Source organism: Excalfactoria chinensis, chromosome 9, assembly GCF_039878825.1.
Source record: "Excalfactoria chinensis isolate bCotChi1 chromosome 9, bCotChi1.hap2, whole genome shotgun sequence".
NCBI lineage: Eukaryota > Metazoa > Chordata > Aves > Galliformes > Phasianidae > Excalfactoria > Excalfactoria chinensis.
In genome coordinates, this window is record NC_092833.1 from 5795949 (window position 1) to 5822841 (window position 26893).

The following is a 26893-nucleotide window of genomic DNA, read 5'->3' on the forward strand; positions in this document are numbered from 1 at the left end:
AATTGGCTTACAATTTTCGGATAAATTCGATGACATAATCGTGTGGATTGCCAAGACGTTCTGAGAAACCAAAGTGCTGCAGCACTGGCAGCCCAGCAGGGCGGTGTACAGGTAGCTGTGCTCTGTGTACCGTTCCTTTCTCACACCTGCACCACCAGCCGCCGTGATACCCCAATCCGGGCACCTACGTTGTGCTCACTGCGTTTCCCTCTCAGTAACGCAGCTCGCGGCCCGGCGCCTGCAGCAGAGCTGGGAACGGCGCTTAACGCAGCCACTCGCGCAACACACGAGCTCAACCGATGCGTTCTCCTCGGAACCCGTAGTGCCTGAACGAAAAGCTGAAGTAGTTGAACCGTCCGACTTACAGAGCTCATTACACACCACCGCATCGCCTCACTGCACCTGGTCCCGCTCTGTCTGCGCTACTCACCGCGCGCAGGGCACGGCCGCGCTTTCCCGCCCCTGTGAGGCGCGGGCGGGGCGGGGCGGGGCTCCTCTCGCGCGTGCGCAGCTGAGGGGAGCGCCTCGAATCCGCGGACCGGACCCCGCGTCACGTGGTGCGGCGCCGGGAGTGGGGCCGCCGCTGCGCAGAGAATGTGAGTGCGGGGCGGGGCGGGGCGGCACGGGGGGAGGGGGCGGCCGCGCCGCTGTGTGGTGTCGGATGTGTCCGGCTGCCCCGGGAAGGGCTCGGCCTGTTGCTCTGCCTCCTGTTCTGCCTCCTCTGCTTCCTCCTCCTCCTCCAGCCGTGAGGAGCGGTCGGCGTTGGCACCCCGCCACACGGGGCCCGCCTGGCTGTTTGCCATCGTCGGCCGTCCCCCCCGCCCCTTCCGTTCCGCCGGGTTCCCCCTGCAGCCCGGGCTGCCGCGGCAGTTGAGTCCCTGGATCTTGGCTAAATTTATACAAATTACTGTTGTTTGTTGTTGTTTTTACTAGAACCGCAGTCACTTTTTTTTTTTTTTTTCGTTTCTTTTTTTTTCCCCTTAAAGCGATAAGATGGTCAGGAAAAGTAACAGCCTGCCGGTTATCTGTGTGAAAGGCAAGGCGCTGACAAGCGTTGGTGTCGGCGGGCAGTGCGATTCTGATGCTCGCAGGATGAGTGCAGCGCACTCGCTTGGTGCAGAGAGGCCTGAGGCGGTGCCAGCAGTCAGCACCGAACGTGCTCACGGGCTGCACTTGGCTGCTGTGCTGTGCTGTGCTGTGCTGTGCTGTGCTGTGCTGTGCTGTGCTGTGCTGTGCTGTGCTGTGCTGTCAGGTGGCTTTGGCTTCCCACGGCGAGCTGTGTGCAGGGCAGGCTGTCCCTTGTGGCCGTGCAGGTGAGGAGTGCGCAGTTTCACAGGGATTATCTGCTGAACTGCTTGTGCTCGATCAGAAATGCTTTATCTGTTTGACAACACGTGGCACATAAATTGAGGAATACGGGGAAATGCTCTCGATGCTGCTTTTAGCGTTTCTAAGTGATGAAACCAGCAGCAGCACGTGTCTGTCACGTGGCTCCCGAGTGAATTTGGAACAGAGTTTTTTTCCAGTGAAGGAAAACACGGAATTGATCAATTTCCAGTGAACTTGGTTTCTAAGGAGAGATACTAAAAGGTAACCTGACAGGTAACCTGACAGGCAGATCCATGAACGTTTCTGTTTCTGTCTGTGCTTTGCTACAATTGTAGCATAATTCCTATTATATGAATTTATGTGAGCCAAAATGACTCTTTCTGATGGTAAGCCTGAAGCATTCGTCCTGACTAGAATATTCTGCACCCATGAAAAGAGTGTGTGTGGATAAATGCCTTTCTCTGTACATATAGATACACCTGCACAAAGGCCGTAATAAGAACATTAGGTTGTTCCACCCGGGGAGCTGATTCATATTGCACTGTGAGAAGTGATGTGAGCTTTGTCTCCAGAGGAGGAAATAGTGGATCTTGGTAATGTCATTGTATTGAATGTTTCAAAGCTTGTTGTAACTGACAGCTGCGTCTGACCTCTTCCTTGCGTATGTATTAAATAAAAGCAGGGTGGTTCGCTGTGTTTAAAATCTTTGTGCTTTTTCTTGCGTTTATTTGTTCTTGCTTTGTTGCTTCTGCCTTCCTTGGTCTCCCTTAAAGTTTCAAGCCAATAGTTTCAGGCCAATAGTTTCAGGCCAATAGTAAGGGCGTTTAGCTGATGATTCCTGTGTAGAACTCCTTTTGCTTTAAAATCGCAGTTTCTGTTTTGTTCTTTCTTGGATATAATTCTTTGTACTGAGTTTGTGTCTTCATAGATGAATAGTGGGTGTCTGCTGAGCTTTATCTGCAGTCTGAAACAGTTTATGCTCAGGATCAGATGTTCGCCCTTTTCATCCTTTACGTGTTTCTAGTGGTGTGGTCTTGGTTTTTTGTTTTTGATTTGACCTGACTCCAAAGAGCAGGATGTGCAACGCAGGTAATGACAGCTGTGCTTTCCCTCAGTGGAAATGAGAAGCGTTTGTCCTGTCTGTAATATCTGGGCTTACCTTGTAGCACGGGTGTTGAGGAGCAGGGCGATGGGCTGGGTGTTGTTTCACATCAATGTGAATCAGTTTTAGAGTGAGCTTTTAGAGGTGGTTTAAGGAGAATCTTCAACTTCAAACTGTAGCTGTAGTAGGAAAAGACGGCTATGTTTCATTTGATGAAACCAAATGATGAAAATATTTACTTAATGGCATGACTTTTCAGTAATCTGAACTCATTGTATTTTATGGCTGTCAGGCCAGCCAGGGAGTTTGTCACAGTAAAAACAGAAGTTACATGCTTTGCTCTTGGTCAGCACCAAACCGAAGGATTCTGAGAATGTTTCTGTCAGACCTTTATCTTGAGTAGGTGACAAAAATGCGGACACGTGGCAGCCGAGGAGCAACACAAAGTGCTGCTGCAGGCCCTGCTGGAAATGTGTGCGTTGGGAAGTGGGTGGCTTAGTTCAAAAAACAGAAGAATAAATGCTTCATTGTTTGAAGTCTTGTTAGACCTCTAGTGAACAGAGTAGAGGCTGTTCTCAGAATGTTCAGAGAGCTGAAAGTGAAATTACTTTAACTAAATAACTAATTTGTTTTTCTTTATAAATTTGTCATTTATAATCAACCACGTGAAGTGTTTTTGGCACCCACTTCTGTTTGCTCCCAGTAGTAGGAAGGATTTACAGTACATAGTGTTACTGCAGTCGTGGTGCAAAGCCATCCCACTCTACATGGTTATGGTGCTGCGTGCTGGTTGTTTTTCCTTGGAGTGTGTATGTTACAAGTATTAAAACTGGAAAAGAAAGACTGTCAGTAGATAGGGAAAGCTTTAAGAAGTGAGACTATGTACTATTTGGCAATCTGAACATTGTGGTATGGCAAGAAGCTGGGGTTTCCACGTAGCCTGTGTTTAAATTGGGTTGGCTTTTAAATTCGAGCAGTTCTCGTCAGCTGTTTTGTGGTGGGGAAAAATGTAGCTGCGTCAGTGGCAAAAAAGAAAAGTCAGAGGTTTGGGCACATGGATATAAGAATATTTGGAAGTGCTGATACCAACATTGCAACGTGGTGTGTTGTGGAAGGTGACGTTACTTAAATATTAGCAAAAGTTTCAGTTACTTCTTTGGAATATAATCTTGACATTAAAAAACAAACACAAAACAGACCAAGTCTGACACTGCTGATTATCATTTACAACAATCATTTTGTGTTGTAGGAGCTCTTACCTCCGCTGTGTACTTACATCAGGAGGATTAGAATCTGTTCCCTAAAGGTCCCAGCACGGCTGAGTTCTGCATTCAGGGGCCTGGAATGGAGCAGGTTTCTGCTGCTGCCTCTCAAACCAAGCTTAGAACACAGCAAAAATGCTGTGAATTTCCTTTCATTGCAGCAGATGAGTTTATTTGTGTTCTGTTCTACTACATTCGCTTTGAAAATGCGAGCGGGTTCTTCCTCAAGTGCTGTGCTGAGCATAAATGCAATTGAACGAGAAATCCAGAGATTACGGCATCGTAAATTTGATTTGATCAGTTGTTTAGTGCCACTTATTGCCCACTGTGAACTGCCATAGTGGTGTCTGCTGCTTTTGCTGATGAGAGGCTGGGCTGTAGGTGGGCTTTTCTTCTGCTCTGCCCACTGCAGGTTTGGTAGCTCCATTTGCTCTTGCAGGCTCGCGCAGTTCAGAGGTGTTTTCCCTGACTTTCCTGTGTGTTGGCTTACTTTGCTGCAGTGCCATCGATTTATTAGCAGTACTGTGAATACTCAATGAAAACTGCTTGCAGAGAGATGCTGTCTGTAGGAATGCGGGATCTAGTGAATCCCCATAGGCATCATGTGGAATGTTAAACTTTGCACCTTGAGCTGTTGTCCTGATGAAGGTATCCACTCTGCCGTCTCTGTGTCACTTTGTGCCGTGTTCTACCTGTGCAGGTGCCTCCCACCTCTGCGGACCTGCAGAAGTTACCCTGGAGTGCTTTCTCAGTTTGTCGTTGTAGCAAGATCTACAACTTTAGAGCTCCTTGTTATTGTCCTGTGTCTTTATCTGCCATAAATAAAACAGAGAAGAGATGTTGATGTAGTTTTCAGTTTGTTTATACTGTTCTAACATGTGCTTTCCTCCTATAATATTTTCCCCACTGCAAGCTTTGAAACTAAAATTTTACTTTTAATCTATAGAAGCAGGAGCCATTTCCAAAGCTTGCATGGAGAAGCCCTTAGCTGTGTTTCTTACTCATTGAAACAGTAACTTGGAGTTTTCATTCTCTGCTTGTACTGAGTATAAGTAGAAGTTGGGAAAAGAATCCTGAAAGCAATCCATATAGCAAAGGTGAGAGGCCTGAGAGCCAAGGCTCTACCCAGGTGTCTTGTTTTTCAAAGGGTTTGTGCCTGAAAATGTAATAACTGTGAGTCAGGATATTGAGAAGGTGTGTAGAGCACTCAGGAACTGTACATAACAGAGTCTGTCCAGGGCCGAGGGAGGGAGGATGCAGACTCCTGCTTCTTGTGATGCCTGTCTGCATTATCCATATAAGTCCTTTCTTTTCTTGTTTGTCTTAGACCAGTTAACATGTATAGACCAGTTTAACATTGTCTTTTCTTCTCATTTCAATTGTTTAGCTTGAAGAATTTGCTGGGTTTTTTTGTTTGTTTGTTTTGTTACTGTTTTAAGAGATCATTGAGCCTGAGAACACAATAATACATGTATTATAATGCAGTTGTGTTTTTCTTTCAGTGTTTCCAAAACGTGTGTGGTGTTGGATCTGAACAAGAGCAGAAGCAGAGTGAACTTCACGTTTCCTCGAGTGAGAAGCGATAATGCAACGAAGACAAGGAAGAGCCAGTGCCGGATTGCTTTTGCTGCTTTACCAGATTTCTCAAGTAGGACTTCAGAACATTCCTTCTGTTACCCTCGCAGTGCTTGTACTGAATACTTTCTTCTTTCTGAATCCCCTGAGGCCGCTGCATGAATCATGTATCAGTGTGAGGGAAGCTTTCTACAGACAGGACTGGCAGCGTCTACTGCTTTCACCTGTCCACCACGTTGATGACTGGCATTTATATTATAACATGATTTCCATGCTTTGGAAGGGAATAATGTTGGAAAGGAAACTTGGGAGTATGTGGTTTGCATACATAATTGCAGTATTTTCAGTGCTGACTGGAATTGTCTACGTGCTGCTGGAATTCATGCTTGTGAAGATTCTGGACGATCCTTCATATGAAATGAGTTGTGCTGTAGGCTTCTCGGGTAAGTTGGTCCAATTTAAATGCGAAAATAAATAATTATGGATAATATATGATGTTTGTTGAATGCAGTAAATGGACAGGTGTACATCTGGGTGCATCTGTGTACATTATGTCACTGAAGTAATCATTTCTGAAATTTAAAGCATGTTCTCCTTGTGTGTTGAGTTCTTGTGAGCAGCAGCCTGTGTGTGCGTGCTCTGTTCAGGCAGTCAATTGAAGTAGCTCTGACAGGCTTAGTGTCTGTAGTTGATCTTTCTAAACCTTCAGCATTCTCACTGTGACCTTCAACGTATGTAATTTCAGTCAGAGCAAGTGTCATATATGTGGAACAGATGTTAAAGAAGAAATGAGTATTTTCCTGGCAATAACTATTTCTTTAGGAGCCAGATTGGATACGTATTTATGACCCATTCATTTTTCATCTCGTAAGAGTTTTAGGATGCCTGAATTTATTTCCTTATTTTGCAACTGGATGAAATGGACCAGGCCCTTTTTCCCATTGCAGGAACCTGATGGTACAGCGGGCCTAGGCCCTTCCAGTAGGCTGCTAGACCTCAAAAGTAATAATAAAACTTGAAGCTGTACATAGGATATTCTGGTGGGCCAAGGGAGGATTGGATACGGGAACACTCCTGAACTATGTGCTGCTATCAAATATTTCTGCTCTCAAGTAAATGTGTAGTTTCTGAATAATGTCTGTCAGCAGCAATAAATGTGAGCATACGTATGTTCAAAGGAACTTTTGTCTGTACTATCCTAAAATAAGAATGCTTACCTCACTAGATAGAGAAAGGAGTTTTGCTGTCTTGTGTTCCCCATGGTGTTAGAAGAGGGGGAAACCTTTGTCTTGTGTTTAGATTTAGTATATCTTTATTCATGTCCAACTCGACTGCCTTTTCCATATTTAAGTATTTTACTTTTCCTTATTTTTTATTTTTTTTTCCAAGTGATTGCATTTTCTCCTGAGAGTTTCATAACCTTTTTTGGATGTTCTGATAAGTAATGTGAATTCATTCTGTCATATTGGCTTTATTTGCATGATAAAACAGTTGCAATCAATTAGAAATAAATTACTGTGATTAAAGGTGGTTTATCTCATTTTTTTTTGCAGAAGCAAGTGATTCTGGAGTCTATGTAAGATGATTTTTCCATTAACTCAGACTTTTTGAGCGTACTGCCGAGCTTCACAAATGCATTTGTCTTGTTTTCAGTCGTGGCTTTTCTCAGCTCACTGAACGTTTTGAGTTCATTAAGTTCGTCCCTTATTACAAATAGAACTCCCATTTACATCTTGTTGTATTTGGTTTACTTGAATAGCTACAATAAATAGTTGTATTTTAAAAGGAGCTTTGAATTGGCTACGTTACACAAATACGTAATTTCAATCTTTAAGTGGCTGAAAAGTATTCCTGAAAAACAACAAAACCAAAAACAGAGCTGTTGTTCCGACATGCAACAGTATTGCTTTCTGGTGCTGTGCAACTGCATGATGTTCCAGTTTCAATAGCTGTCATTTCAGCAATTAAATCATCATAATAATTTCTCTATTGTTTGGGCACAAGTGCTTCTCTGCTCATGTTATTTTATTCTTCTTTGCAGGAGTCTTGTTTGCTTTGAAAGTTCTTAACAACCATTACAATCCAGGAAGCGTCAGCAGTGTCCTTGGATTGCGGATATCCAGCAAGTATGCTTGTTGGGTGGAGCTGGTGGCCATTCATTTCATTTCCCCAGGGTAAGTGCATGTAGTACTTCCAAGTCGGTAGGTGAGATTTGGGTTACCTGAGGTAGTTTGAAATGTCTGTGGGGCGTAAGGACCCCTCCCTTACTTTTCCTTTGTGCTCAGCGATGGCAGTGCAATTTTTCCTTCATTTGCAGTGGATTTCTGGAGTTGTAGTTGCAAATCATCTGTTTCCTTATATAACGTGTTATAAATTGTAACTGTCAGCAATATTGGAGAATGTATATGAAAGAAACCCACCAAATTTACTAACTGCCAAATTGCAATTCATAAACAATTTGCTGCTTTTCAGAGAGATTAAAGAGAGGAGCAAGGCTGACATACTAATCATCAGATGCTCTGATGTGGCAGGTAGAATGTTTCCTAGACCAGAATGAAAATTCAAATATTACTTATTTTAAGCAGTGTTTATATTGCTTTGTCGTTTACTGCCTGACTGACTGAAACAAGGAATCCCAAGTTAAAAGACAAATAACAGTGGAGCATATCTTTTCAAATGCAATTTGAATTGTCAGCTGTGATCACTCACATGATGTTAACACAAGTGTAAGCTCGGAAATGTTGATGTATTCATTTCATTCTTCTGATAAACAAAATGTTGTTTTAGCATTAGGTAGTTTTTACCTGATACATTTAATAATATTTGTTACTATTAAAGAATAGTGGAAAAAATAGTGGAAATTATCTGAAGCAAAAGCATGAGCATATCGCGTACCTAATTGGTAGAGGAAGAATCACGAGGTTGGTGGTTGGATGTTATTATTGGGTTTGTTATTTTTTTTTCCAGTTGTGTTACTGCAGACCTATTCTGGAGGTAGAAAGTAAATATAAGATATACAAATAATGTTAAGAATGTCTTCATAATTTGTATGGAAGCTGAGGCTGCTGCCTTGGCTAAGCAACCCCTAATTACATTCAATTCTGAAACCTAAGGCAATTTCACAGCACTTAAGTATTAACAGAGGCCATAGAAATCAAGGAGCAGGCTACAGAAATTAATGTCTCAGAACATGGTACGTTTAATTAGTAACTGGCAACTGCCTTGGAACGAACCACAGTAATTGGCTCTCAGGGCAGTGCTGTTACATCCTCATCTGCATGCTCAAGGCACGTTACAATTTTTGAGGTGCCTGATTAAATGGTGTTCCTTTATAGATCGGGGTGTGACATTTTGCTCTGAATAATAAGAGGTCAGTAACTGGTGCAGGGTTCTGTCCCATCAGACACAAGGTAAGTTTGTGCAACCCTTAGCGGAATGATTTATCACAGGGTGTTGAGAAGTAATACAGAGCCTGTTCAAAACTTTTTTTTCCTTCCAGATCTGTGACAGCTGTTGTAATTCAGAAAATATAAATTTCTTAGTTACAAATTGACTACATTAGTTCTAACCTTTAGTTCTGTTCTATGTTTCTGTAGCTGTTTCTAAGTAAATGTTGGACTGAGCCAATTTAATAGACTTATCTTTGGCAAGTTAAGGTGCTTGTAGAGTTGGTAATATAAAACAGAAAAAGAGATGACCTTGCAAACTGAGAACATGCTCACCTGGAGAACAGGAGCACAGGAGTGAGTCTACATTCTGTGGCAGAGGCGCTGATCACTGTCATACATATTCACAGCTGACAACTGAAAACAGAATCGTAATGTACAATGGATCAACTGTGAGTATTAGTTGCTTCCTTTCTAATGAGGTCAAGGATCTGCAGGAACACACCTTCAAAGCAAATCACAGTTAGAGGAAACCAACATAATAAAATTGCTGAGCTCTCCTTTAAAAAGAAACAAATAAAACCTTTGTATATTTGAAAATACTAGAATATACATATTTACACAAAACCACACATGCACACAAAAAAGCACAAGAAGTTTGTCAGGGATGATGTTACATGGTGTGAAAACCATGCTCTAACATTTTGTTTTGTCAAATGTCTCTTACGTTTCTCTGTATTACAAAGTTAGTAACCGATTCCCAGTTCCCAGTCAAAGCAGCAGCAGTATTGTCCTGTACATGGGTGTGTGAAACAAGCTGACTTTGACTTATTCAGTGAGTTAATTTGATCTAATTTGCATTCAGGTAGTTTGATTAGCACTGATAGATTGACTGTGTGCCTTTATTTCTAAGCAAGTGTCTTAGTTTCGTCTGGGATGGAATTGTTTAGTTCGGTGTCTGGTATGATGTTCTGGTTTTGGTTCTAGGAGAAAAACAAAGTTGATAACAAAGTCTTATTTATAGTTGCCTGCTAATCCAAGGCCATTCACAGTGAAGGGCCCAAGGATCTGGGAGGGAATGGAATTAGGACAGCTGACTTGAGCTGGCCAAAGGGATATTCCATACCACATGACATCAAGTGGAAGGAGTCTGGGAGGAGGTGGGAGTTCATCTCTTGCTCTCCTCAGCTGCTCAGGTGGCAGCAAAACCATGACACTAGCTGGACATCAGTCAGGAGATGGTGAGCAATTAACTTGTGCATCACTTGTATACATTCATATGTACATATATAGTCATAACTACTTTCCTTTTCCTTTTCTCTGTTTCAGTAAATAGTTTTATATCAGCTTGTGAGTTCTACTTTGTTTTTTTCCCCCGATTCACTTCCCCATCCCACTGGGAAGGGCTGGAGTGAGTGAACACCTGTGAGGTGCTGAGCAACACGCTGGGTTAAACCACTACAGCAAGATGAAATTTTGAAGCAGAGGCTACAAATTCACGTGTGACTACACACTAGGGTTAATTTGAAATAAATAATCATTTCAACTAATAACAATTCATCCCATTATCTAAAAATATCCGCTATTTGTTTCAAAATCAGGTTGGTGTAGATTTCTGTAGTATGTCCCATTACTTATTTGCTTGCTGAGCAAATGTATACAGTAGGAGATGCATGAAAACAAGTTCCTGTCACAGAAGACTGCAGCAGTGGCTAAGCTAAGGACATGCCATTGATGCTAAATAAGTGGCCTTGTTCTGTGCATGAGTGATAATTCCTACCAGTCTTTCAGGTTTGCTGTTAGGAGGAAATTACAGCAGTGAAGTGATACAGGCTTCCTTGTTCTTCTTTCATGTGCTCTGTCAGGTGAGTGATGCCACAGGATGGAAACCGGTCAGGATAAATGTGCCAGCAGTGAGGAGATGACTTGGATTCTGCATAAGAGCACTGGGACTGTATTCATGTTAAAAGATAATATTGTGAGAGGCTTGTAAGCGTTGTGTCAGAACTGGATAGCTGAGGAGTAAATGTTGTCATATGGTTTTCATTTCAGTGATACTGATTTTCATGGAGACTGCACAGCCAAGTGAAGGACTGTAATTAATTCTGTTTGGAAGATTTTTCTTGAGTAAAGTGCACATCAACTTGATGGCAGATTTCTTCAGGAAATGGCATTTAGACGTATTGCATAATCATCATTAGTATGAAGTGAATGGTTTAAGTAATATCTCTGGGGAGATCCGCATTTTGTAACAAAAATTAAATGAGGCCTCATTTGAATTTCTTTATATCAAAGAGAACATTAGTTAATATTGAAAAAGCTTGTTGACATTTAGAGGGGGAAAAAAATGCGATTTAAAAAGCCAAAAACCCCATTTTTGCTCCCATTCAGATTTCGGTTTGTCTTTATACAAAATGAAGTTGTAGCACAAACAAAATAAATCTGTCAGTTTTTCTGAACCAGCAGGAGAAAAGGCAATGGTTTGTCGTGCTCCTGCAATCAGGAGAGTGTTTTTGTCCAACAGTATAATAAGTCAACTTATAAAAACAGACTTTGAAGCCAATGTGTTACTATTCTTGGGAACAAAGTGAAGATCCTCTTTTGGAATCATGTGACAGCGGAGGCTGCTTTATGGCTGATAATATATCTAAGTTACATTCTTTATTCAAAAAGTAGAAAATAGGAGTACCCTCGATTTCCTGAGCTTGATATGAGAGCGAAAGGAGTGTGTTTGGAGAACACCTTCCTGCAACTTCTGTGCTTTTAATAGGTTGTATTTGTGCCTTTCAGCCAAGATGGCATTTAATTCCACACTGTGCATATAGTTCTGCCTTGTGAAAACAGTTACAGTTTTGTCGTTAACTTCAGTGTCAGCAGATAAAACTTGTAGGCAGGAAATCCATGATGCAGATTTCTTAAAAAGGCAATCTACTTGTAGCTGAAATGCTGAGTCACAGCTTGAAGCAGTGATTGAGCACCTGGTGGGCAGGCAGGGCCAACCCAGGGGAGCTTAGGTGCACGCAATGTACCTGATTGACTGGAAGGGATGGAGCCAGGATGCACCCCTTCCCAGACCTCATTGAAGGGCTGGCAGTGGAGGCAAGGGGATCTTGCTGGAGTTTTTCTTCCTTTGTTTCTATGTCTATGGCTGCTGCATTTGTTTCCTGTTAGCGTTTTATTTCCTGTTATTGTTCTTTTTGTTCAGTCTGCAGAAGTTTAATTTCCAGCTGAGGAGAGTGAAAGGTGACTTTGTTTTACTTTCAGACGGTGCTTCCGTACATTTGCAGTAGAATACTTGTCTTTCTTGTAGTGGCCCTTTGATCTGTGCTTTACCATCTGACTCACTGCCTGCACCGGGCTCGGTTTGTATAGCTGACAATTTCTGTGATACATTCAGAACTCCTTACTTGTCTTTACTGTATCCTATCCTGTCCTTTTCTGCCACTGTGTCAAGGCTGCTATAAATTATTGTGTTGTCTCTTGTGACTCTTCCAGCCTCTCTCAGCTGTTCTTTTAGTTTGCAGTGCACTGTGGTACGAATGTTGCAACAGGGCTGCTTTTAGGGTTCGTAGAATAATATGAGTTGGGAGAGACCCTTGAAGACCATCTAGTCCACCCTCCTGCAGTGAATGGGGACACCTACAGCTGCATCAGGTGCTCTGAGCCTGGTGTGGCCAGGCCTTGGATATCTCCAGGGACAGGGCTTCCATTTCATGGTAGGATTGAACTGATAGTACAGAGATATGATGCTGTACTTATGCTTTCATTTGAAACTGTAGTTAGTTTTGGTAGCTCCTACTGGGACATTTCAGTGTAATTCTGTGGGTCTCAGTTTTACAGATTAAAATGAGTTTTCTGCCTTGAAGACTTCACTTGAAATGCTTGTAGGGAATCAGTGTTCTGTCCTTTACACAACTAATTGAGGTGATCTCTCCTGTTAGCTTCCCGCTTCTTCAAGATATGTTGCATGCTTGTCTGCAACTTGTATACACACTGGTTTTAAGACATTTATGAAGAAGGAAAGGAAACACGACACTTCAGTTCAAATTGATAGTTGCTCAGTTCAATCTGATCATGCACGCTGTTATTAGACATCATGGAATGAGGAAATTAATTTGGGTAAGGAGTTCTGTACGTTGGACTTCTGTAAACTGCACATCTGGATTCAATGGATTAATTAACACTAATATTAGAAAATAGATTGACTAGGTCAGATCAGAAAGTAATAAGCATTTGCATTACCCTGTGTCCTTGTCACTTTTCTATGCTCGGTCACTTACGGACTTTCTGGGTTACAGTATTTGCACTTCTCTTCAGGATTCCTACCAAAGAAGTCTGCCTTTCTATTGCTCATGAGATTTTATTCTTTTCCCATAGGACTTCTTTTGCTGGCCATCTGGCAGGGATTCTTGTTGGACTGATGTACACAATGGGCCCTCTGAAGAAGATCATGGAAGCCTGTGCAGGTAGCCTGCTTTGGTTTGTAAAATCTGCATCAGACGCTGGGGCTCTGAAAAGTTAGTACATCTTGCATACCATTGCAGACGTACATCTTGCATACAATTGCAGACGTACATCTTGCATACAATTGCAGACGTACATCTTGCATACCATTGCAGACGTACATCTTGCATACCATTGCAGACGTTTGTGCGGCTCCAGGAGATTTTCAGGGAACTGAAAATAGAGTGACTGTTAAACTGATTGCAGAAGAAAAGCTCACCTTCTTGTTTTACTCATCCATATTAAAGGCAGCTTTCAGGTGTGATGCTTTTGCTTCAAGAAGTATGTTTTTACCACTCTTTTAAAGCTATGTATTTGAGGTAAAGTGCTCCGTATGAGATGTCAACCAAAATCCCACTTTAAATGGAGTGTGAAGCAATAGAAATATGTCAAACATGGTATCTTTCCATGTTGGGTTTCTGTTGCTTGTATTGGTTCATGTGGAAATGTTTAAATTTAGGTAGAAGTTGAGGGATGCTTAGGAAATTGGTACAAGATTCCAAGTTCTGCGGTGCTGAACTGATGAAGGTTTTTGTGTTGTAGAAACAGCTTTAGAAAGTGAAAACTTTCAATGTGTTTATATACTAACATCTATTTTTAACTATAGCTGTGCTAATTGTTATATGAGCATGCCTTTAAACTTCAGGGTTTTACTTAGAAGTCTGAGACCTGCTAGAAACTGTGTGCTAGGCTTGGTTGTCACAGTACCTGCCTGTTACCTAACGGGTAGGGCAACTCATTACTTCATTCTAATTGTACGTGTGTTATTCTTATTTCTAGGTGGCTTTTCTTCACTCACAGACCACGACAGGCCAAGAAGCTACTACTCAGGCTATTCAGGTAAACGTTCTCACCCACTTACCTAAAAACTTATTTTGGTTTTACAAATATGAATGTAATTTTTGCTGACCAAATGGAGAATTTTGCCCATGAGTATTTCAGAAGTATTTGATCTGTAATTCCTAACCAAATATCCTAGTGTACTTTCCTTGCAAATAGTGGCAAAGGTTGTTGTAACTTAGAAGTGTACACAGCCAGGGTTTTTAGTAATCCAGTTCCCAAATTAAAGATGTATTGTTTGACCTAAAGACCAATAAAAAAATAGAAGGAAATGAATGTTGTGCAACAAGATAAGATGTTCACGTAGGAGATGTAGGGTGCGTGAACTACTGGCTTCCAGCTGGCATTCTTAGGCAGTTTTTACAGTTTTTTGTTCAGCTGCATTGCTGTGCTCTGTGTTCGTAATGACCAGACCTTCAGGAAGCCAGCATAGCAGGCTGTATGAAAATTGAATGGTTTATATTGGAAAAGGCAATTTAATTTGCTAATGAAGATAAGAACTTGCACTTGACATTTAAATTCTCTAATCTATGGCAGCCATTGTACAGACACCCAACTGCTCGCGGTGGGAGTGGCTGTTAAAGACAACTCTGGGGAACAGGAACAGATCCTGAACTGTCCTGTACTTCTTTTCTAGCTCTTCCTAACCAGCAGCAGTATTTCATGTAGTGTAGAACATTACCTTGCAGCTGAGCAGAAGTTGTAGGGCACTGACAAAGAGGAAGTCTGGTTCTTGTATGGCTTGAGCAGTCCCCAGAGCAATCAAAACGGTGCTGCTTTGAGCTGGTGTGCATGGAAGGGAGATAAAGGAGCAAGGTTAACATGAATTATCCCATCTTCCAAGCTTGGCTTTAGACATAACTTTTTTTTCTAATAAATTCTCTTTTGTCAACTGAATTGTAATTGTAAAACACACGCATTTTTTATATATAGACTTTTTTTTTCCTTATGTATATTCTTCATAATTATCTTTCATCCTATTCACAGGAGTCTTAGAGGAAGAGTTCACCTTTTGCTTGTTGTCTGATAGAGTAATATGTGTGGCCATCAGTGAATTAGGAAAGCTCTCTGTAGTGCTGCAGGTTCACCACGTGTATACAGTACAACCTTGATTAATTGTTCACTTTTTGGTGTTGCTGAGTTATTGCTGCCTGACTTCAAATATCAATTAAAATAAGAAAGAAATAGATAACCAGCGTGGATTCATGAAACAGTACGAGGAAACAGCTTTAGAAGGAAAAAATATTTCAACTGTAATTTTAACACAGTAATTGGTGACTGAATTAGGTTTTCTCCAAAGGCAGTTCATGAATAAAATATTAGGATACTTATTGTGATTAATAGGAACACCTTGAACGTGTCGATGTTACCGAATTGTTTCTCATCATAAAGCAGAAGGTTACAGCTTTGTCAGCACTTACAACTCGAGGGCAGCGCACAGCATCACTTCTACCACATTTTATGGTAAACTTAAAAGATGACATCCTTTTTTTTTTTAATCAGATAAAACCAGGATTTTTATAGTCTTCATGCAGGCAGTTTTGAAGCCTGCAGAAAACAAATGTGTAACTGAGAAGACATTCATTCAGATTAACATATAATGTAGAGGGGAATAAGAGGAATAAAGACTGCATCCAAAATGTGTATCTGTGTCAACTAAGTGGTATCCTGCAGTTGGTTTTATGTTTCTCTGCAGAATCGTCTCTTAAATATAGCCACTGTGACCGAAAGGCTTTTCAAGCGTGTTAAAAATATGGCTAATATAGAGATTTACAAATACATGTTCGGCATTTTCTAAGCAGATGAATGGCAGGTAATTGAGAAATGGCAGAAGTTCAGGTTGCAGGAGGGCAATACCAAATCTTTGCTGAGCTTTTCTGAAGATCCTCACAGTGTCAGTTGTTGTCTGTTCCCAAAAGGGCAGGATTGCATTTTTTGTGTGTCCACCTGTAAAGTGCACGCGTTCATATCAAACCATGTGCACACACGTGTGTATGAAATCAATTACATCTCGGTTTGTGGTCTGTGCTTGTTAGTCTTCCTTACAGAAGTTCTGCATGGAATCTGCAACTAGTGAGATAATACGTGACTATTACTGATGCTACTGATCTGAAGATAGTAGGAGGTGGTGTGCTGTTGTTTCATGCAGAAACATTGCTGTGAGGTGAGGCACACATGGAAAAGCCTGCAGGCCATCTGGTTGTCTTGTTGCCGTTGGGTGACTGAAGGCCCAGTACTGCCTGTTACATCTTGGGAGCTTCCCTTACATTTTTTCATTTTAAAGGAGCTGATGAAAACTGTCTTCCCATTTATTTGAAACTTGAAAAGATGGCAATGCTGTGACATCTGTAACAGTGCTATAAAGCTGGGGATCCTTGCTATATTTTCGTGGTTACTGTTTTTCTCACTTCAGTTCTCCTGACTCCTAACCATATTTTTTTTCTTTTCCAAATTAAACTGATTTGTGGAAGAAAGACAATGTAAAGATAACATCTGCTTTCATCCTCTCTTACTGTGTAGCAGCTGATCGTTTTCTTTGTTTTCACTTCACAGAGTATTACAGATATCCAGATGATCAGTACAGAACACCAAGGAACTATGATGCCTATACAGGCGGGCTCACTGAAGAAGAGCAGTTTGAAAGGGCAGTGCTAAACAGTCTGAATGAAAGAGGTAAGGATTTCATTACGTGTCATCTTTCAGGTCATGGTTCGTGTTGAGGTGGAAGGAACGGGAAGGCTGTGCTGTTCACTCTTCATGTTCAGGATTCGGACATCTCAGAAATGTGGTCATTTCCAGGTGGAATTTTCAGAGAGCACAACGTGAGGATGCAGTGTTGTTCTTCGTGTAACTGCGTGTGTTAGGAATTGCTTATTGTTAATTGCTGCTACTACAGGAGAAGAAATGCTTTTATAACAAACAGACCTTAAGTAAACAAAGTTGCTGTGCCAAAAACAAACAAACTACGTCTCATTCTCAACTGTAAAATGAAGCAGTAGAACAGAGAAACATTGATGCTGCTGGTGTTTAAACTTCTGCTGATTTTGTTTTTCACATGCATCCAGGAAGCAATGTAGCAATTTCTTGACCTCTTTCACCCCGAAGAAAGCTCATACAAGATCTAGCTGAAAGATGGGGGGAGAAAATGTAATTTAGGAATAAAAATGCTGTTTGTTTTATTTGCAGTTTATCAGTTGAATTGATAGCAAATATATTAATGGAGATATATTTTTATTTCTGTAATCCAAACGAGGTCAAGAAAGAAAATCTTGGGATATACTTCTCAGCTTATGAAAACAGATGTGAAGGAAATATACCGTACATAATGGCTGGGGATGAAGGGCAGTTTGAATGTAGCCCTAAAACAGTTGGCACTCGTTTTGAAGCCTTAAGTCACACCTCGGAAGGAAAAGCTGTAAGGTTGTATTGGTTTCTCAAGTATACAAAGATGTCAAATTCTGAACTCACTGTGGAAGGGATATGCATGTAGGAGATGATCTTACAGTGAAAGAAAGTGATGATATTTTCACTGCCATAGAATGAAGGCAGTTTGTGATAACAAGGACAAAATTGGTAATATAAGTAATTGATTAGTTAGCATCTTTCATGCATCAGTGTGGATCACCAACACCTTTCTTCTTAGCCTTTAAATCATGTACGTTACTGTAGGTGAGTGTTCTTTCTGTTTGTGTTTTTGGAGTTCCATGGTGCATTTGGACATTTGTATTTTCCACTATAAGAGGAAATGTATCTTTATTTGGAGGATGCTCTTTGAAACCTGAGAAGGAATTAAGATAGCATCTCTAGCTGAGCGTGTCTCACTGCTGGGTAGCTGGTGTGCCGAGTCACAGGTTTAACTATGGAGTTTGAGACAGCAGCATTTCTGATGTCTGTGGTCGTGTTTGTTTTCAGTGCTGGTTAGAGCTTTTGGTCCTCACAGATACAGGGAAAATGTATCGCACTGTGTGGTGTTTGGTGCAGTGACGTTCCTACAGATGTTGCTTTCAGATGTTTAGAGCAGTGCTTTAGCTTTGCGCTGCTTTTTTCTTCTTGCTGATTCAGTTTGGAAAAGGTCTGAGAGCTCAGTTTTTAAACTACTTCATAAAACAGTTGCTTAATGTTCATCTACATCACGCACGGGTCTTATTTCTAAAATGAAGTAACGCAGAGTTCCTAATTGATCATACCTGCGTTAGAGCGACTCAAAGGGTGAGAGGAAATTTTTTGTGCTAATGAGCAAATAGAGTATTCTTCCGTGTCAGTATGAAAGTAATTAGCTGCAGTGAGCGCTGCCCTTTCAACAGAAGATGTTTGTGTGATGTTCGCTGTAGCCTGTAATTATATGGATGATGAAACAGGTACTTAACGTGACTAAAAATTACATGAAATAATTTGAAGCAGACACGTTAATGGATGTAAACACAGGTACCAGAACCAAAATTCAGGGTGCTCTCCTATGATTCATCCACTTTTCCAGCTGTGACATTTAAACCATCACAGTTGCTCTGTAGCTTGGCTGAGAAAAGTATAGTGGTGATTTTTTCCTTAGTTGGACAAATGCATTTACGAGGTTTTTAGTCCACAGGATGTACCATTAGATTTGGAACGTAGATGTGCTGTATCAAATTGCTGTGTTAGTATCCTGCCAGGCTAGAGAAGCCATCTGTGACACAGCCCAGAATGTCCTCCTATCACTTGTTGTCCACAACTGCAAACTAATTTGTAATAAGATGTGCATCAAGTTCAGTCTCAGTTATTTTTATATAATCCCATGCATGAGTTACCTAAACCCAGTGTGAAGGTACAGCGTTTCTGCTTGTTCTGTAACTGAACTGCATGGTCTTAGTATAGAGCTAGAATGTATGGCTTTCTGTTCTGCTTTAATCCTCATATGAGCAGCTGCCTTTAATGTCACCCCAGTATGTCCCATCTCTGCTCTGTTGTTTCCTTTATATTCTGCTTGGAAGAATATCTTGATTGGTGTGGGATGTGGGTTTGCATTTTTGTGGTGGTGGGCGCTGGGTTGTTTTTGTGAGCTGAACTTCCAAGTTTGTGGTTTTCAGTCTCAAGAATGTTAAGAATCCCTTGCAGACTCGTGTCTCTGCACAAAGGAGTGAGTTTTCCTCTTAAGTTTATAAACGTGTGGGTGATGGTCTTTGTGTTCTGTGGTTAAAGTGAAATGCCTATAAATGTAGATTGTCCTCTTATATGTTACAGTGCAAATTTCTAGATGTGCATTTCTTTTATTCTAATTTATATTAAGAAGAAGTTTGTGGCCCAGCACAGGCTAACCTGAGGTACATCTGCAATGTGGGTATGAAATGTGTAGGCACCTGGCTGGCCAGTTCTCTGAATTTCCTATTTCAGTTTCCTTGTGTTGAGACTGTGCTTTTCAATAGTACCCAATGAAATGTGCTAAATCCATTGAAGAGTGCAAGAATTATGAAACAGAAATGCTGTATAACTCCATTCTATTTGCTACTGTAGGACTGCTAGTCATCGCATTTGACCGATGGCCTTCTGTAGAAATGTCTTACAATAAATTCTATGCTCAAGTGTGCAGTGCACGATACCAGACTGAAACACGTTTCAAAAGACCCGTGCTCAGATTGCTGTCTTGATTCTTTAAGTCCAACTTCTCTTTTTTTACTGTTATTTTTAGGTGATGTTTGGTCCAGCAATGTGTTCTGGGTGGAAAGTTCTCCTGAGTAACACTGCTTCTAAAATAGCTTTCTAAGCAGCTTCCTGGAACTGTCCCTGTGGTCCGCGTTCCTGACCACCAGCGCTCTGCTGGGGCAGATTTCCAGGCAGCGGGTATTGCTCGCTTCTCTCTAATTTGCCCTGTCTGTAGCGCTGTGTTAAGGTTACTAATTGCAGTGTTTGACGTCTGGGGATGACGACACTCGCGGTGCAGCACATCCTTTGTTCCTTCCATCAAACACTTGGTGCTGTAGCTGGTATTTTTGGAAACGCTGCCTTGTGTGGCCGACTTCCTTTGGTCTTTAGGCAACAAGTTGACTGTGACGGGGTAGTTCCCAGGTGCTGATTAATGCTACAAAAGATTTGATCATATGACAGTCGAAGTAACCATTAATTGTGTTTGCGCTTGAAATGTATATTGCTTAGGACACAAAGTATCAATGTAGATCTTCATGCTAAAAAGCATACAGAATACTGTTTCTTTTCCCTGACTTCTGAAGTATATGAGAATATCTTTGAAGGTACCACCAGCGCAGCTTTCTTTTGGATCCTTTTTTTCACACAGGTTTCAACTGACAATGAAAATAGCAAGAAAACATTTTAATAAAGAAGAAGTTAAGCCTTTGTGGCTGGTAATGTTTTCCTTGCATTCATGCTACTTCTATTCTAAGAGCTGGATCTACATATGGAGATGGTCTGTTCTTGGTGTTTTGATCCAAGTCTCAGTGATACAAATGCGAGCTTTTTTTTACAGTCTTCAGTGGTCTCTGGACTTGTTTCCCTTTAGTAACTTGAACTTATTTGTAGAGGAAGAAATGTTCCTTCCACAGTGGGTTTGGCAGGGTCACCTTGCTGGAGAACAGGCCCTTCTGCTCAACAGCTGTGGACGTAATTAGAAGAAGCTGTGTGGGGGCTACATAAAAGTGCTTTCTTCCACCCTGGAGAAAGTGGGAGTTACTGCGGAGTGGCTTCAGTCGTCATTGGTGTTTCCATCCATCTGCCTGGCATTCTTGGTCTTGGCGTTGGGAAAAAGATATTGTTTAGAGTTTCTTTGTTTTTGTTTCTTTGTTAGGCATGCAGAAATGCACTAGAAGAAAAACAAAGTGTTTTTTTTCCCCCAAACAAGATTTTAAGTATATTGAATTCCTTGAGCACATGAACGAACCTAGTTTCCCACTAAGAGCTTCTCCAGACTAAGATCAGTGAATAATCCTAATCTTGGAATTACCCACTAATTTACTATTTTATTAACTCTTGATGTTTTATCACTGGATTGATTCCACAGACGGAGTATAACTTGCACTTTGTTTGTTGGGACCATCTCAAAAAAGCTCTCAATCTTTTCCTGCTGTCTGACTACATAAATAACTATTTTCTAGTAGTTTTGTGGAATGCATAAATCTCCTGTTGTCTTGTTGGCCAAAACCCTGGCTCTGTCCTTACAGTCATAAGACTGTGTTCTGGTTTGCATCTCTTCTATAATAACTTTTTTTTTCTATTGGGAGTCTGTACATTGCATTAAAAAACCCAAGTATCTATAATTGTACACGTACAGTAATTGCACAAACACTCCCTGCTGTTGTCAATGTGCAGCAGCGTACAGAACATCTTTGTCTTTCATATTCAATCTTCCTGTTCACTGACGTATTCAGAGAAAATAGCCTGCAGTAACCATGCTTCCCATAAACCTTGCAGTTCCTCAGCAAGTTCTTCCTTTCTTACTTGCACAAATCTCAGTCACAGGAAAGCAAAAGTAAGGCAGATACAGTGATCCTTAAGCCTTGTAGAAGTGTAAATTAGGATTGCAGAATTGTAGACTACCGCAATTCAGAAGGGATCCACAAGGATCCTCAAGTCTGACCGCAGCTCCACTCAGCACCACCCAAGCCCTGTCTCTGAGAGCAGTGTCCTAACGCTTCTCAAACTCTGGCAGCTCAGGGCTGAGCCCACTGCCCTGCGCTGCAGAACCTCTCCCTGATCCCACCTGGCCCTCCACAGCACAGCTCCATGCTGTTCCCTCGGGCTCAGTGCTGTCCTTCTGCTCCTGCCATCAGGGCTCCCCTCAGCTCCTCTGCTCTGGGCTGAGTAAGCCAAGGGACCTCAGCTGCTCCTCACACCTCTTGCCCTCCAGACCCTTCTCTGCCTTTGCAGCCCTCCTCTGGATTCTCTCTGATAATAGCTTTATGTCCTCATATCGCAGTGCCTGAAGTGTGGCCATGCAGAGCAGGGCAGGTGTATGAGCTCTTCTCATCTTTATGTCCTGAAAGTCCTGGGCTTCTAAGTGTAGAGCAGTTCTTTTACTAGCCAAACTTCAGTATGTATTTCATAATAAATGAAAATGTTTACCAAAGCGTTATCTGTTTTACAATAATACAGGTTTAGTCAGACTAGTTGCAATTACAAGTCGTTCTATTCTATTGTTGACCCTCTGTAAACCTGAGCAACAAAAGTTCACACACACAGAAGACAGCTCTTGTTCACAGTGAAATTAATTATAAGATCTGGTGTGCAAAGGCTTCGTGCTGTGCTCTGCTTTCTGTGCTGCATCCTTTGTTTTGTCTCTCTGCTGTTACAGCTGCTTTTGAAATACAGTAAATGCAGCCTTAAAGCCCATTTCTCTTGAAGTTTTTTGCTGATGTGTCAGAAAGATTACATTCTCTTGTTGTGCAGTTGTGACCTAATTACCATTGCTGAACAACACGGCCTATAAATATTTTGGTTAGGTAAGGATGTTACTTCGTTAACATTTCTGTTGTAATTAAAAAAGGTGGCAGAACTATTTTGGTAATGGGGTAATCTAAATATATGCAGTTACGTGTTTATGTTCCTATTTTAAGACCCACTGAAACAACTCCGCTCATCAGCTTGTTGTTTGATGTACAAAAATATCTTCTCATGAGATCTTGAAATAGTTACTACTCTTGTCAGTGGATAAAGGAGCATTTTGCATCCTTGTTATAAGATCTTGTCCCGTTTCGAGTGGTTATTGGAGCTCCTTATGTTTAATGAACTGAGCAGATATTGGGGAGCTCTGCCAGAACTGTACTGTGAGGTACAACCTGACTGCAGGTTCTCTATAGGAAAATCTCAGTTTGTGCTCAGTAGGACACATTAAACAACCACGTGGTTTTGTTTTCAAACACGAGTTCTACGTTTAAGGCAGTAAAATGAGGGGAAATAAATGTAGTGAATGAATACAAAGTTCAGCTGAAGCTTTTTGATTCATGAAACCCATTCAGCTCATGCTGCACGTCAAGTGAACTGATTTGTTGTAGACAATGAGATTACTCTTGGATTTAAAGTGAGAAACAGAACCGACCAGTGATGGGATCTGTGCTGAGCTGTAGGGCTTCCGATGCACGTTAGTTTTGTGTAGAACTCTGATAGTTATTTTCTGATACCCGTCTGCACTTGCTGCCACACATCTATATTTATAGTTGTCACAGTATTAAGACGTTGAAATGCATTCAAAACAAGGTAGCATTTGTTCCTCACTTAAATTTGATGGATGTCCATGGCTTGCTGTTCTGCTATGGAGAATCTCTGGTAAGTGATGGTAAGGTCCGGGGAGATCCTGTGACATTTGTCCCTTTCCAGACACAAAGTACCAGCTTAGGTTTATTTTGGGTTTGTCTCTGGTAGTTAAAGCAGAGGGACAAACTGAAGATGAAATACTGAAATATGCATTAAATTAATTTCCTGTGTATTAATGAATTTAAAAAATAATCTTTAAGGCTAATTTGTTTATCCCGAACACTGTGCGTGAGCTCAGAGAATGGTTTCTCACTTTTGTTTCCCAAGGCCCATTGGTTGAGGTTGTGTGTAACCTCAACCTTTTAATCTTCTCTTTGCTCTGTAACTTAATGTGAATTTGGAGCCGTTGCTTTGCTTTGTTTTCTCTTGCAGTGCCAGGGCAGAGAGCCTTCCTTCAGCCTTGGTGAGATATTTCTGCTCACTTTAACTTACAGTTCTCTCTAGCTGATGTGCCAAGTGTAGTTTCTTTCCAAAGCTGCTTGCTGCCAACTGAATACAGATCTGGTATGGGTCAGCATGTTGGACTGCTGTTATAAGCAAATACCCAAGCTTGTTTTGCCAGAAGTGGCTGGTGAGGATGTCTAAATATTTAACAATCTGGAGCTTACTGCATGAAGTGGAGATAGTAAGAAACACGTAGTCCCAAGTTAATACACACTGGACTTCTGGGTGTGGGGGTGTTCTTGCTGTTGTTTTCCATCTCGGAGTTCTAAGAGCACTTGTTGGAAATGGATAGTCCCGAAACCACTGGAATTGGAAACATTCAACGCCTCGTTTCCTTTGTGTTGTGATGTGTTGCATTGCAGGGTACATGTGCATATTTCTTTCAAATTACAGAACAAAGTAACAGTTGTTTCTCCCTGTCTTTCAGATTTTGGTGGAGCAGCATACAACAATGAGCGGCGACCTTATGGGTTTTGGTTCCCCCCTGAGCAGCATTCAGAAGAGGAAATGCGAAGGCAGAGGCTTCGTAGGTTTTGGAGGCAATGACGATGGCAGGCGTTGATGTAAACCGTAAAGTGATGTTCAGAATTACCAAAATATTCCCAAATTTATTTATTTGGGTTTCTTTGTTTTCTTTTGTTTTTTTACTGCTATTTGCAAAACTGTGTAAGATTTTTGTGAGCTTAGGCTCAAAATTGGATAAAAATGAGCTGGGAATCAAAATGTGATCTTTGTCACTCCGTTTTGATGCATCTTAAAGATGAAAGAGAACTGTTTTCTACCCAACTTTTTTCTCTGAACTTGTGTGTCTCCTGGTTGGTATTCTCAGACAACAGGTTTTCTTCATCCATCACAGAGGGGAAAAAAAAAGCACAAAACCCAATAAACCCTTTTAAAATGTAACTTTAAAACTATGCAATTCTTTTCTGTATGTTTTTGGTATGAGATGAACAACTATTCTGGGATTGGGCCATGAATTGTCACTTGGAAAGACAGCTGTGAGGACAACAGCTGGATCACACGGGTCCAGGCTTAGACTTCTCATGGAAAGGAAGACGCATAGGCCAAACAGAGAATAGATTTAGTTGTTAACTTCTACTTTTTAGGCATACCTGTCTTCCTTTTTAAGAATGTTTGGAAATTATATTGTATTACATTATGCATATGCTGTTTATAGAGCAATAGAAATTCAGCTGTTCAACTCTATGTATTTCTCATTTGAGGTCCAGTGAGCAGTGGCAGTAGTTTGCAGCCTTGCCTTAATACAGTTAACTTGGAAGTCTTAATTTGCTAGAAAGCATTTCCAGAGCAGCTGACAGCAGACCTGGGAGCTCAGTTGTCCCTGTGCACAGTTGTCCATTCACTGTCCTGCTGGTGGCGAATCTGCCTGTTCAGTGATGTTAACCCAACAAACCTGGAGCGTTTTTTTTTGGCATATCATTCTGAAAAGCCATTCATTGCCTAGACTCATTTTTCTTGCTTATGGGGGGAAAAATTCTTCTGAAAGTTACTCCTATAACTATTTTCAGGCCCGAGGAGGTGTGACTGAACAAAAATGATTTGATCTTTGTCTTCTGGCACAGAATTGTTTGAAACTCTTTCGCACTCACTTAAGGCGGTGCAAGGATGAGCGATTTAATGATTTCTTTTCAGAGATGTGATCACCAACCTGTGCTATATGAAGGCTGCCTCTCTATGAAGTTACAGATTGAGTGTAAAACAGTGCAAAAAGGGGAAAAAATGTGATTATGTGGTTTAAATAGAGAATCCCTCCTGCTATTAATGTATGCAGGGGAAGTTTATATTTGCTGCAAAACACATAAGCTGTTCTCGCACTAACGTGCCATTCTCTTTCACCTTCCTACCCATTCCTGGCTGTACTCCCAGCAGTGGCACACTGTTATGCCGGATATGAGGTTCAAGGGTCTGAGAGCCAAAAGGCATGAATGCAGTGTGGCTGGATGTAATTGTTCAGATGAAATAAGAACGCTGTTGATATTTTGCACAGTGTTTTCTGTCAGTTTCTAAAAGAAAGGATAAATGATGGTGAATTATTGTGACCTTGGTCTTGTTTTTCTGTCCCTGATATGTGTGTGCCTTGCTTGTTTCTCAGTATGTTCAGCTGCTGCAGAATAAAGCAGCAGATGCTCATCCTGTACAGTAGGCTGGATTTCTGATATGTAGTTAAATGTCAAAAAATGCACAAAGTTTGCACGTGTTGCTGAGTGTGCAATGATGTGTAAAGGAGGAAGTCGGAGGATTGTTTCCTCAGACAAAACTTAATGCACTGGTCAAATGCTTGTGCAGGGCGCTGTCTAACTATTATTTTAATTGAAACCCTGCACTTCACTACTTAGTTGGAAGAAGTAAAACAAAAACCAAGATGAAGAACGTGATTGCAGCCACGTGAGTAACGCAGGGAGTTCCTCCTACTTACATTTTGTTGAACATTTGCCATTAAATTCTGAAGAAAACCTCTCAGTGCTAATACTTCTTCAGCTGTTTTCATGTTTTCATATAAAAATTGAAATAAAGTTGTTGGTTTTTTTATATTTCATAGTGTCTGTTTCTCATTACACTAATTAAAGCATATATTTCCAACAGAGCTGCCAGAATATTGTTAGGAATGAAGAATGGTGATGCTGAGGGGGCAGATGAATTGTGTTGGGACTATTCCTTCTTCTTTTGAACTTGGTGGATGTTTGGGCATTGCATTCCTGGAAAGCTCCCCTATTAATCACACCTTGGAAACTCTTAGAGTGATTTCTTAGTAGGGCCTTACATCCACTGAGGCTGGTAGATGAAAGTCACAGGTGAATTCCTAACAATCACACGTGCTGCTGTCACTGGTGATACCGCTCTCAAGACAGGCTGCAATTCAAGTCAAAATCTGTCCTGCTTCCCTTCCATTGTTGTCACCTTAAATGAGGTAAGTAATTTTCAGCTTGTAGACAATTTTCAGCTTGTAGAACTGTTGATAGGGAAACTTACTCTTCCTAAAGGGTATAAATCTTGTAAAAATTGGAGAGTGGGAACTTTCAGTAACATTTCATCTGGTGTGGGTGTCCTTACTTATATTCACCTGTGTCATCTGAAGCTTAAAGCAGTGGGTTAGTGAAACACCAGATTGAGGAAACGCTTCTTTGAAATGCTGATTTCTGCAATAGCATCCAGCCATGGAGCAGATGCTCTTTCTGGGGCAGTACTTCCTTTACCTG

General features: G+C 41.2%; 1 protein-coding gene across 2 annotated transcripts; it reads left to right on the plus strand.

Annotated features, from left to right (window-relative positions):
- Positions 1–524: 524 nt before the first annotated feature.
- On the plus strand, positions 525–26225 carry RHBDD1 (rhomboid domain containing 1). Of its 2 annotated transcripts, none has more exons than XM_072344434.1 (7): positions 525–596; positions 5196–5711; positions 7310–7442; positions 13032–13120; positions 13938–13997; positions 16551–16670; positions 24103–26225. In XM_072344434.1, exons 2-7 carry the CDS (start codon positions 5279–5281, stop codon positions 24219–24221), a joined length of 954 nt encoding a protein of 317 aa, XP_072200535.1. In that variant the 5' UTR covers positions 525–596; positions 5196–5278; the 3' UTR covers positions 24222–26225. The 2 variants fall into 2 exon arrangements, with proteins under 2 accessions (XP_072200535.1, XP_072200536.1); XM_072344435.1 differs by lacking the exon at positions 525–596 and adding an exon at positions 644–1313 and having other exon boundaries at positions 24103–26219.
- Positions 26226–26893: the final 668 nt, after the last annotated feature.

What these genes read in the sequence shown, in the direction of transcription:
- RHBDD1 (XM_072344434.1), top strand. Translation starts at nt 5,279, where the DNA reads ATGCAACGAAGACAAGGAAGAGCCAGTGCCGGATTGCTTTTGCTGCTT. An exon ending in TTGTGCTGTAGGCTTCTCGG is followed by an intron (nt 5,712 to 7,309) that starts GTAAGTTGGTCC and finishes TCTTCTTTGCAG; the next exon opens with GAGTCTTGTTTGCTTTGAAA. An exon ending in ATTCATTTCATTTCCCCAGG is followed by an intron (nt 7,443 to 13,031) that starts GTAAGTGCATGT and finishes CTTTTCCCATAG; the next exon opens with GACTTCTTTTGCTGGCCATC.